We start from the raw sequence: 12739 nt of genomic DNA, 5'->3' as shown, positions 1-12739 counted from the left end.
TCACTGAGTCCTTATAATAACCCTCTGAAGTTATTCCACACTTTTATCCCCATTTTACAGATGGGGAAACAGACTCAGAGGTTAAGTAATATCCTCCATGGTACCACAGACTGGATTTTGACCCCATGTCTGTGACTCTGGGGTTTGTAGCTCTTTGGCTGTATGTGGCTTCCTCTGGTCTCATGGCCCTGCTGAGGAATGTGAAAATCCATAAAAACAGTTATTTGAAGGAAGAGCTTCTACCTTCTTGTCCCTACCGAAACTGAAAAGTAATTTCAGTTTTAGAAATAAGTAGGACATTTCCTGGGTACTCTCTCTCTCACCCTCAGAAGCTTTTCCTGTTTTTGGTTTGGGTCACTGCCTTTGCAGTTTCTGGGTAGGGGGAGGTGAGAAGGGGCTGGCTTGGCTAAACTGCTGCTCATTTCTGCCTGTTTCGCTCATACTTTTCCAGCTGGCATCCCGTTCCTCAGCAGTGGCCCTGCCCCCTTGGAAAACAGGCTGGGCTATGTGTCTGCCAGGTAAGCCTCCCTGTGGGCTCAGGGTGGAGCCACTCCGTTCAGCTGCAGCTCCCAGGGCAGGTGGAACCTGGTGACGGGATCAGAAGGCCCTGTCACATCACCCAGACATTAGGTCCCCCAGGCCATGAAGCCACTGAGGTCCCAGTGGGGGCAGGCTGGCCTTACCTGAGCCAGCCCCATGAGGAAGCTGCCCAGTGGCACCCTGGGAAGAGATGGGATCTGGCCGTGGAGTGAGGCCTTCTCTGCCCTGAGCTGTTTGTCTGCTGCACACGGCTCCGTTCTTCCCCCAGACCTGCTGAGCAACATCTGGAGGGAGTGGGGGCTCCCTGTGGGGGAGACAGATGGGCAATTATTGAAACTTGTTATTAATTTCCCCTTCATCTTATTCCTTGCCAAATGTACCCCTCCTTGATGTGTCCCTGCAGGCTCCCAACCATAAGTACAGCCCCTCTCACCCTTTAGCCAGCTTGGGAGCTGATGCTGGGAAGGTATTTGAGTTGATAGAGAGGAAAGTGTTTGCTGATGAGATTGGCTGGGCACAGGCAGACGTGGGAGCCTTGAAGTTGGGCGCATTCATCCAGGATGGGGGCTCCACCCTCTTCCCTTTTGGAAATGGATGCTCCTCACCCCAGAGGGGCACTCTTGCTGTGCTCCTGCCTCCTCTCCCCTCCCTGCAGTGAGCAGCTCCGCCGCCTGCAGCATCCCTCTTCCCGAGTCCCACAGGTGGGCGCCTCCAACTTGCAGGACATGATCGCGGCTAACCGAAAGTGGCTAGAACATTACAAGAATGACCCCAAGTTGTATCCTTTTAGCTGCCTCCCAAACCCTGATCCCTTCCCGCTCTAACTGCCAGGGCAGGTGGGCCCTAGGCAGGGTGGGGGCGTCCCAGGAGGGTCCCGTCTGGCCTGTGACTCCTCCCCAACCGTGCTCAGCTGACTGCGGAGTTCTCCTTCACCTTGTGGCCAGACCTCTCTTCTCCTCGGTGGCCAAGCCAGCGGCTGGTTCCAGCTTCCTGCAGCTGGACCTGGATGAGAACAACAGACTGAAAATCTATCACTACTGAGGCGCTGAGCCGGGGGGCAGCCTGGCCTCTTCTGCACCCAGACTATGTGCCCTACTTGCTGCCTGCACGTTACTCCCCTGATAAAGCATCCTCCCGGCCCCGCTCTGTGCTGCTTGCCTCACTGGGAACTTAGAGGAGCCCCGGGGCACCAGGGGAAATGGATGGTGTCACCGGGAACAGTAAGCCACCCCTAGCCTGTAGCATCTCAGGCTGCCCTGTGTGACTTCTGCGTGAACCTGGCACCACTGATGTAGGGCAGCGGGGGCAGAGTTGGCGGTGGAGGAGCTCCTGCTTCAGAGGCCAGGGGACTCCTTTGGAGTAGAGTCAGTCTGTTGGACCTGTGGGGCCCGCTTGGAGCTCCCAGGGTCACATATGTGGTCCCTCACTCCCCAGAACAAAGTCCCCCCGGCATGTTTGTACTCTGGGACCAGGGCCCACCTCTCTAATACCTCAGCCCTGTAGAGATCAAGCTTTTTTTTTTTAATGTCCCCTTTCCTGAGCACTCTGTCTCACCTTTTGACTTATCTCAGGATTGGGCCCAAAGCCCTGTGGGCGGTGGCTGGAGGCTGGCCCCAGAAGTTTTGCCAGCTGTCTTCTCTCTGCTCGTCCTGGGCTTTCCTCAGGGGCTTTCCTCAGGAGCACTTCCTTCCCCCTGTCCTGGGGCTCCTCCCCAGAGCATTCTAGCTACATTCTCAGGTCTCGGGCACCCAGCTTCCAGGAAGCCAGTGAGCCACGGGAAGAGACTGGGAGGGCTCACCATGGTTTCCTCTTCCTGGATCACCTCGGGTATATATGTGTGTTGTTTCCGTCTGTCTTTTCCACCTGTGCCGTCCCTGCCGCCCCTTCTCAGAGCCTGGAGACTTGTTCTGAAGGAGGTGAGGGGCTGGGCCCATGCCTGCCGTCTAGCACAGCACCCTGCCACCCTTCCCACATCAGCAGGCTCCTTGAGGGGACATGCAGGCAGTGCTTAACATCTGCCCCATCATTTAAATAAAATGCACCCCCTTTGCTTGTCTTGAAAGTGGTGGGGGTTCCCCTGCCTCTCCAGTGCATAGAAACCACCTCTCCACCCCTCATTTCTTTGGATAAGGAACTGAGATCCCATTGGCTTGTTTACCCCCAGGTACTTTTTTTGGCATCAGTCTACCACATAGGATGTCCATTTTTGTTCATTCTGTGTGCTTCGGGAATAGCTCATGTGCTGCAACCAACTTTGGTGACAATCCTGTGTTTTATACATCAATTAAATCTCTGCAGGTCCATTTGCTACACAGTAGCTGTGTGAATGTGTCTCCTTTTTGAAGGCCTTTGCTTCCTTCTGCTTAAGAATAAAGGGAAGGAAATGAACATTCACAGAACACCTAGGGCTCCCCTGGTGGCTCAGTGATAAAGAATCTGCCTGCTAGTGCAGGAGACACAGGTTGGATCCCTGGTCTAGGAAGATCCCACATGTTGTGGAGCAGCTAAGCCTGTGAGCCACAGCTACCGAGCCTGTGCTCTAGAGCCCATGCCTTGCAACTAGAGAAAGCCCACCCGCAGCAACGAAGACCCAGCAAAGCCACGCATAAAATATTTTTCAAAAAGAATACCGCACTGTTGAATCTAATCACAACAAACCTGTTATGTAGTTAGTTTCAGCTCCATTTCTGTGAGTGAGAAAACCAGGGCCTGAAGTCCTGGAGTTGAACTCCTGGAGTTTAAATGCCTGAAGCTCCCTACAAGCATGGAGCCTCACACCTCGTGGCTGTGTCCTCAGAGCACTCTGCCCTTTGGAGTAGTGCTGGGGGCACTTACCCCCAGCTGAGTTCTCCCTCATCATGCCCCAGCTCCACCTACCAGCCGGAGACTCACCATGCCACTTCCCAGGGGCTACTCGACCCTGTTTCTTCACGCAAAGGTGAGCTCTCTGAAGTTCTAAGCTGGCAAAGTCAGGTGGGTTTTTTTCCTGCTCCAGTGGTGTGAATAGCCTGTGTGGTCTTGGATTTATAGCAACAAAATTGCCAGAAGAACCAGCTGAGAAATTTGCATTTCATGGACTTGCAAAAGAAGACCAACGTAAAGACAAACATACAAAGATACCTAGCCTTTTGAGTCTGAGCCGCTCTGAGGATGGGAGGGAGAAAGGTGCTGAGAGGAGCCTGCAGATGACTTGTTCAGCCCACTCGGATCTCACCGTGGAGGAGGTGGCCCAAAAGAGATTCCGGGAAAGGCCAGAAGTACAGTCGATGCAGCAGAGGTGAGACCAGACCTGAGCAGTCCTGACTGGGGCTTCAGGAAAGAGGGTTTTAAAAAGGATATTTATTTTGAACAGCCTCTGCATTCACATGGCTTTGTATTTAACTGGTACAAAAGTCAGTTCATCCATGGGCCATCTTGAAGGTAACAAATATACCAGTTCTTTCTGGGGATTTTATACAAATACAAAAAAAAAAAAAGGAAACTGTTCTGACTCACTTCCCTTTTACAGGTGGGATAAAGGTCATTCCTACTGTGGGGATCGGACAGTTTCCCAGAGCTCTTCTGTGATATGTTTATTTCCCCTTTTTCTTAAGGGAGACCCATTGGGCATGATTATAGCCCCTCTACCATGGAAGCTTCCACACAGAATGGCTGTATGGAGAGTGGGGAAATAACCCTGGCCTTAGGACACCTGGGTTTACTTTTCGCTCTGACATTTACAAGCTCTGTGACCTCAACAGGTCCTTTCTGGGCCCATGTCTTCCCTGGTCAAAAGCTTGAAGCCCGAATGCACAGTCCAGGGATGAAGCAGGGTGGCTGTCTCAGATTTGGTGACTGAGAGGTCTGCCCTGGGTGGGGAGCTGCCTCATCCAGTGGCCTAACACAGGGCTTGGATGGGGAGGGGTGCTGGCAGCTCTTGCCGCCTGTTCCTCCAGCAGCTTCTTTGGGGAAGGCAGGGAAGTGATGGTTTAAAAAAAATAGCACCTGCCCTCAGCAGTGTCGATGAGCTGGAACATCTTGTTCCTCCTTTCCTCCCGCATCTCCAGTCTTCCTCTCCTGCCTCCCTGATTGGCTTTGCCACCTCCAGCAGGTACATACAGAGGGCCCAGGGAAGGGCAGTGTAACGCCATTTTTCATCATGGAGGAGAGGGGCATCTGCTCTTGAGGGGTCCTGCTCAGGTTTAAATGCAGTGGAAGTGTGAATCAAAGGTTCACTTTATCCTCTCTGTGCCTTGAGTCTCATCTCTTTAAAATGGGGTTAATAGCAAAATCTAGCCAAACTGAACAAAACACTAAACAACCCAACTGAAAAATGGGCAGAAGACCTAAATAGACATTTCTACAAAGACAAACAGAGATGCTCATTATCACTAAGTATTACCAGAAATACAAATCTACATTGAGGTACCACCTCACATCAGTCAGAACGGCCATCACTAAAAAGTCTACAAATAACAAATGCTGGAGGGGATGTGGAGAAAAAGGAACCCTCCTACACTGTTGGTGGGAATGTAAACTGGTGCAGTCAGTATGGAAAATAGTACGGAGGTTCCTCAAAAAACTAAAAATAGAGTTGCTGTATGATCCAGCAATCCCCCTCCTGGGCATATATCCAGACAAAACTATAATTCAAAAAGATACACGCAAAAAAAAAAAAAAAGATACACGCACCCTTATGTTCATAGCAGCCCTATTCACAATAGCCAAGAGATGGAAACAACCTAATATCCATCAACAGATGAATGGATGTATACAATGTAATACTACTCAGCCATAAAAACAGTGAAATAATGCCATTTGCAGCAACATGAATATGTCTAGAGATTGTCATACTAAATGAAGTCAGTAAGAGAAAAACAAATACCATCTGATATCACTTATATGTAGAATCTAAAATATGACACAGATGAACTTACCTATGAAACAGACAGACTCAGATATAGAGAACAGATCTGTGGGATTGGGAGTTTGGGGTTACAGATGCAAATGAGTATATATACGATGGATAAATAGCAGGGTCCTACTATATAGCACAGGGAACTATGTTCAATATTCTGTTTTAAACCATAACAGAAAAGAATTTGAGAAATATATAGCTCAGTCACTTTGCTGGATAGCAGAAATTACCATAACATTGTAAATCAACTATTAAAATTTAAAAATAAAAAAGATTTAAAAATAGGAGTATCTAGCCCATAAAGTTGTTATGGGGATTAAAGAAGTTAATCCATGTAAAGTTCTCAGAACAGTGTTCAACACATAGTAAGGGGAATGATGGGTATTCCTCACTTTCCCCCATTCCCAATAGCAACTATCAACTATTCATGGATAAGGCACTGCTGAGAGAACCCTAGAACCTGGGAGCAAGGCTGAAGCACCCTCTGTACCACAAAGACCCAGGCATATTGCCTTAGAGGGGGTAAGAGGAACAGCTACACACTGACCACATTGCCTCTCCCCCGAGCTGGCACAGCCCCACACGGAGAGGTCTCCCCTGAGACTATGGTTCTTCCAGAGGGAAAGAGCCTGGGAGTGACATCCAGCACCCCCAGCATTGTGGGTCAGTTCATGGGAGTCCTTGCTCTGGTTTCACCCCACTGGGATCACAGGAGACTGCGAGGCTCAGCCATTGGGAATCATGGAGAAGGTGGAGGGGCTTCCAGCACTGGGTCTTGGCAGACCAAATTTGTACCTGCAGAGACCAATTATAGTCCCAATCTGTGGCTTTGCTCATCTGCAGAGCAAATCAACAGTGCCACATGGCCAGGGAACTTGGCAGAGTGCATGCAGGTCTGCGAGACTCAAGCCCTCAGATGAGGAGTTCCACCAGCACCGGAGCCTGGCCAGCTCACTCCAAGGTGGAAGAGTTGAGTTATACAGTCCTGCCAGCTCTGGTGTGCCTCTCAGCCTCTCCCAGCCGGAAAGCCTACTCAGGAAAAATCTGGGAGTTGTCTGAAATGGGCCTCCCAGTCCCACCCAGGCGGGAGAACAGACATAGCCTTACCTCCTGCCAATTTGTTTTTTTGCCCATTAAGAGGAAGGGCTGCTTGAGAACACCTGAAAACTGCTATGTAATCCATCAATGCTTGAGCCCAGAGGCAGGTGGGCAGAGCTGATCACCCCTAGCAAGGGTAGTAGCCCTGGTCAGGCCAGGGAACTTGGGGCACACGTTGGTTTCAGTCAGGACCACAAAGAGCCTTACTGGCCTTGGAGCTGTCCTCCCAAGAACAGCTGGGCGGAGAAACTAATTCATAGCTCCACTTATTGCTAAACCCAGCCATTGGCCCACCTGGCCAGGGAATCCTCCCAGAGAGAGGCTGCATATAACCCATCCAACAGTCCTGCTTACAGTGTCACTTGGACAAAGAGCACAGCCCGAGGCTTTCCCTGTCTTCGGAGCAAGGCTGCTGGCCTTACCTGATGAGGATATCCAGTGCACAACTTTTGCCTGATTTGGGTCCCCAAATGAGGAGCCATGCAGGCCCTGGGTCCCATTCCTCTGTCCCATGAAGGCAAGGGAAGCTAAGCCATAGCCCCACCAACTGCTAAGTATAGTACCCAGCCCCACTGTGTAGGAAGCCTGACCAGAGAATTCAGACAACCGCAGAGCCTATCCTACAGCCTCCTTTGGCTAGAGAACCATGCCAGCAGTCTTATCCAACTGTTCTTAGCCAGTGGCACCTCCTCCCCCAACTTCAGAACTTAAACAGTTGCCTCAAACAGGAATAGATCCTATTAGTAGGCCCACCTGCCCAAGGACATTGCCAGCAGGTATGTCCAGAGCTAAACTGAGCTGACAGGTGAATTGTCTCTGCCAAAGCAAACCTGCAAAGACTGGGAGACCTTACTCATGTCGGAAGATACCAACATAAATAATAAAGGATCATGAATAGATAAATATGAGACCAAAGGAAACTAATAAAGTTCTAAAAACCAACTTTAGAGAAATGGAGATCTATATTCTGTCAGACAAAGAATTCAGAATAATGTTCTTAAAGGAGTTTAGTGAGCTACAAGAATACAAGATGACTAAATGGAATTAGGGAAACAATGCATGAGCCCAACAAGTTCAGCAAAGAAATAGAAACCATCAAAAACAAAGGAATCATAGAGCTGAAAAAATATAATGGAAGAATTCAATGTAGAGTAAAAAAAAAAAAAAAAGCAGACTCAGCATTCAGAAGAATCAGTAACCTGGACGATAAGAAATTTGAAACTGTACAGTCAGAGAAGCAAAAAGAAAGGAAAAAGAAAGTGAAGAAAGCCTATGGAACTTATGGGACACAATAAAAAGAATATTCACATTATGGGAATTCTGGAATGATAAAAAGAAATGGATAGAAGGTATATTTAAAGCAATAATGGCTGAAAACTTTATCCAGATCCAAGAGAACCTCAAATAGGTTGAACCTGAATAGGGCTGCAGTGAGACACATTATAATTAAATTGTCAAAAGTCAAAGAATTTTTAAAGCAGCAAGAGAAAAGTTATGTAGAAGGGGAGACTGTTTGCAAATTTCTCAACATAAATTTTTTAGGTCAGAAAGGAATGAGATAATATATTTAAAATTAAAAAAAAAAAAAAAAACACCTGTCAACCAAGAGTACTATATTAGATGAAACTGTCCTGCAGAAATGGAGGGATAAAGACTTTCCTGAACAAAAGCTGAGGGAATTCACCATTAGCCCTGCCCTATAAGAAAAGTTTCTTCCAACCCCGCATTTCTTATGATGTTCTCTGCATATAAGTTAAATAAGCAGGGTGACAATATACAGCCTTGACGTACTCCTTTTCCTATTTGGAACCAGTCTGTTGTTCCATGTCCAGTTCTAACTGTTGCTTCCTGACGTGCATACAGATTTCTCAAGAGGCAGGTCAGGTGGTCTGGTATTCCCATCTCTTTCAGAATTTTCCACAGTTTATTGTGATCCACATAGTCAGAGGCTTTGGCATAGTCAATAAAGCAGAAATAGATGCTTTTCTGGAACTCTCTTGCTTTTTCCATGATCCAGCGGATGTTGGCAATTTGATCTCTGGTTCCTCTGCCTTTTCTAAATCCAGCTTGAACATTTGGAAGTTCATGGTTCACGTATTGCTGAAGCCTGGCTTGGAGAATTTTGAGCATTACTTTACTAGCATATGAGATGAGTGCAATTCTTTGGCATTGGAATGAAAACTGACCTTTTCCAGTAACACAAGCTGGAATCAAGATTGCCTGGAGAAATATTAATAACCTCAGATATGCAGATGACACCACCCTTATGGCAGAAAGTGAAGAGGAACTCAAAAGCCTCTTGATGAAAGTGAAAGTGGAGAGTGAAAAAGTTGGCTTAAAACTCAACATTCAGAAAACGAAGATCATGGCATCTGGTCCCATCACTTCATGGGAAATAGATGGGGAAACAGTGGAAACAGTGTCAGACTTTATTTTTTTGGGGCTCCAAAATCAGTGCAGATGGTGACTGCAGCCATGAAATTAAAAGACGCTTACTCCTTGGCAGGAAAGTTATGACCAACCTAGATAGCATATTCAAAAGCAGAGACATCACTTTGCCAGCAAAGGTCCGTCTAGTCAAGGCTATAGTTTTTCCTGTGGTCATGTATGGATGTGAGAGTTGGACTGTGAAGAAGGCTGAGCACCGAAGAATTGATGCTTTTGAACTGTGGTGTTGGAGAAGACTCTTGAGAGTCCCTTGGACTGCAAGGAGATCCAACCAGTCCATCCTAAAGGAGATCAGTCCTGAGTGTTCATTGGAAGGACTGATGCTGAAGCTGAAACTCCAGTACTTTGGCCACCTCATGCAAAGAGTTGACTCATTGGAAAAGACTCTGATGCTGGGAGGGATTGGGGGCAAGAGGAGAAGGGGACAACAGAGGATGAGATGGCTGGATGGCATCACTGACTCAATGGACGTGAGTCTCAGTGAACTCTGGGAGTTGGTGATGGACAGGGAGGCCTGGTGTGCTGTGATTCATGGGGTTGCAAAGAGTTGGACATGACTGAGCGACTGTACTGAACTGAAAAGAAGGAATTCTTTGAGTGTAAATAAAAGGACTCTAGTTATCATAAATAGTAAATATACAGTCAGGTTCAGTAATAGTGTGTAATTCACAACTCTAGTTTAAAAGTTAGAAAACAAATGTAGTAAAAATAACCATTTTACCAATATTCTTTTAGTTATACAATATAGAAACATGTAAATTGCAACATCAATACTCTAAAATGTGAGGAGAAGTAAAAATGTCAAGCTTTGAAATTCTATTGAAGTTATCAGTTTAAAACAGAATGTTACTACTGCTATATTTAACATAGATAACCAACAAGGACCTACTATAGCACAGGGAATGCTGCTCAATACACGTGAATAATCTAAATGGGAAAAGAATTTGAAAAATGGATACGTGTATATGTATCACTGAATCACCTTGTTGTATACCTGAAATTAAAACATTGTTAGTCATCTATACTTTAATATAAAAATTTAAAGAAATAGGGAATTACGATTTTAAGATATTTTATTTAAGCCTCATGGTAACCACAGGGAAAAACCTGTAGTAGTTATACACAAGAACGTGATAAAGAAGTCAAAACATTTTGATACCAGAAGACATCAAAACACAAAAAAAGACAGCAGGATAAGAAACAATGAACAATAGATCTAGAAAATGAAATGGCAGCAGTAGTCCTTATTTATCATCAACTACTTTAAATGTAAACAGATTAAACTCTTCAATTAGAAGACATAGAATGACTGACTGGGGAAAAAAAGATCCAAAGATGTGCTGCCTTCAGGAGAATCATTTTAGCCTTAAAGCCATATAGACTAAGGGTAAAGAGATGGAAAAATGTTTCAAACAGATTGTAAGAACACCACCAAAGTAGGGTAACTATACTTACATCAGACAAAACAGACTTTAAAAGTGATAAAGAGACAAAATCATTATATAATGATCAGGGGGCCAATATATCAAGAAGATCAAGTAATTGTAAATATTTATGTGCCCAACATTGGAGCACATAAACACACACATAAAGCAAAAGTTAAGAGCTAAAAGGAGACATAAACAGCAGTACAGTAATAGTTGGGGTCTTTAATACCCCACTCTCAACAATGGATAGATCATCTAGACAGAGAATTAATAACAGTGAATTTGAATAAGACTAGACCAAGTGAACCTAACAGACATATATAGATGTTCTATTGGACAATAGAATATACAGCCTTCTCAAGTGCACATGAAAATTTTCTAGGATAGACCACGTATTAGGTCACAAAACAAGTCTCAGAAAATTCGTGAAGACTGAAATCATACCAAGTATCTTCACTGACCACAATGGTATGAAACTAGAAATCAGTAAAAGGAGGAAAACGGAAAATTCACAAATACATGGAAATTTGCCAACACTCTTCTGAACAACTATGGGTCAAAGAAGAAATTAAAAGGGAAATAAGTACCTTGAGACAAATGGAAATAGAAATGCAATGTATCAAAACTTATGCAATGCAACAAAAGAAATTCTAAGGAAGAAATTCATAACAATAAATGCCTACATTAAGATGAAAAAAAAAAAAGCCCAAAGAAACAACTTTATGCTTACTGTAAAGGGGGCATTGCTAGCAGAGCTGTCCAAAGGTGAAATGTGCTGGCTTGGGAAGCGATACATTCTCTATCAGGAGGTAAAGCATGTGAAGGCCAGGTAATCCTGACTTATTGCAGAAGAGATTCAAGATTTGGGTGGAAGTCTGAACTAGGTAACCTGGAAGGCATTTTTGAATCCTGAGAGTCACTGATTCTTAGAGACACTAAAACCAAACATGGATCCCCTCCAGGGTAACACACATCTGAAAGCTGTTGCCCTTTCTTCCTAGGAGTATTGCTGCCACTGCCCAGAAGATATGGATTCCAGGAGGAAGGACAGAGCCCTGATTGGTTCTCTCACCCTCATCCTACAAATACAGTTACCCTCCCCTTTCTGAAGTCATCAGCTGCTGTTCCCCAACACTTCGCCTGCATAGGTGTGGGTGAAGCAGAGACGGCTTTTGTGGAGATGTCCTTAATCTGAGTTATGGAAGGAAGGTTTCTATGGGGGGTCAAGTTCCTCCTCATCTTCTGCATAGGTTAAGATGGTGCTAGCTGTTGTAAAGGTAAGCTCTGAGATCTCAGTGACTTAACACAAGTCAGTTGTCTTGCTCATAGGAAGTCCGGTTAGCACTGGTGGGGGTGGGGGTGGGGGTGCACAGACCTGCAGAGATATATAGGAACCCAGGCTGACTGAGGCACTGCCATCCATAGTAAGTGGCTTCTGAGCTCACCTTGACATCCAGTTGGAGAAAGTGATGGGTGGCTAAGTCAGGCCTGAAAATAGCATGCATCACTTCTACCACATTCTACTGGACAGAACTTAGTCTTAGGGCCCTGCCCAGAAGTCGGGGAACTAGGAACTGTAGTCACCAGCAGGGCAGCCACTTCCCAGCACCTATGTAGAGTGCGAGTGTGTGTGTGTGTGAGTGAGTGAGTGTATGTGTGAGTGTGTGTGAGTGTGTGTGAGTGTGTGTTTGTGTGTGTGTATGTGTGTGTGTGTGTATAGTCAGGCAAGCATGAGGCTTTGGCAGACAGCCAGCTGTCTATGATATATTCTCTTCCCCCAGGCTTCCGTTTTCAAGACTCTGACAGTTTGGACACACAGCAGACAGAGAGCCTTTTGAACATTAGAACAGATCCACTGGCCCTTTGCACCCCCAGTGCTTAGCTCAGTGGTAGGGCATAAGAAGGGTTTCAGGGTATTTGCTGAGTAAATAAATGTTTGAGTATCATTTTTCTGGCTACAAATACTTAATCAGATGTCTGGCAGAAAACCATTGGGCAGTTCTTCAAAAATTAAACATAGAATTACCATTTGATCGGCAATTCTACTCTTAGTTGTATACCCAAAAGAATTGAAAGCAGGGATTTAAATAATCACGTATACACCAATGTTCATAGCAGCAGTATTCACAATTTACGAAAGGAAACAACTCAAGTGTCCATCAAGAAGTGAACGGGACAAAAAGTGTAATACATACACACAATGGAATGTTATTTGGCCTTAAAAAGGAATGACATTTTGATCCTTGCTTCAACATGGGGGAACCATGTAAACATTATGCCAAGAAAAAAAAAAACAGACAAAAAGACAAACACTCTTGATTCCACTTAC

At 45.6% G+C, this 12739-nt stretch overlaps 1 protein-coding gene across 1 annotated transcript in view; it reads left to right on the top strand.

The window, feature by feature from the left end:
• Positions 1–11603, top strand: part of CEP164 (centrosomal protein 164) — a 79857-nt gene extending 68254 nt beyond the window's left edge. The window contains 5 exon segments of the mRNA XM_070384154.1: positions 452–518; positions 1196–1318; positions 1485–3478; positions 3571–3817; positions 11412–11603. Coding sequence (XP_070240255.1) covers positions 452–518; positions 1196–1318; positions 1485–1581 — 287 coding nt within the window. The 3' untranslated portion in view covers positions 1582–3478; positions 3571–3817; positions 11412–11603.
• The last annotated feature ends 1136 nt before the right edge of the window (positions 11604–12739 follow it).

The sequence above is a fragment of the Bos mutus genome, chromosome 15 (assembly GCF_027580195.1).
Source record: "Bos mutus isolate GX-2022 chromosome 15, NWIPB_WYAK_1.1, whole genome shotgun sequence".
Lineage (NCBI taxonomy): Eukaryota > Metazoa > Chordata > Mammalia > Artiodactyla > Bovidae > Bos > Bos mutus.
The sequence above is the reverse complement of the archived record's forward strand: the minus strand, read 5'-3'. Positions and strand labels throughout refer to the sequence as shown.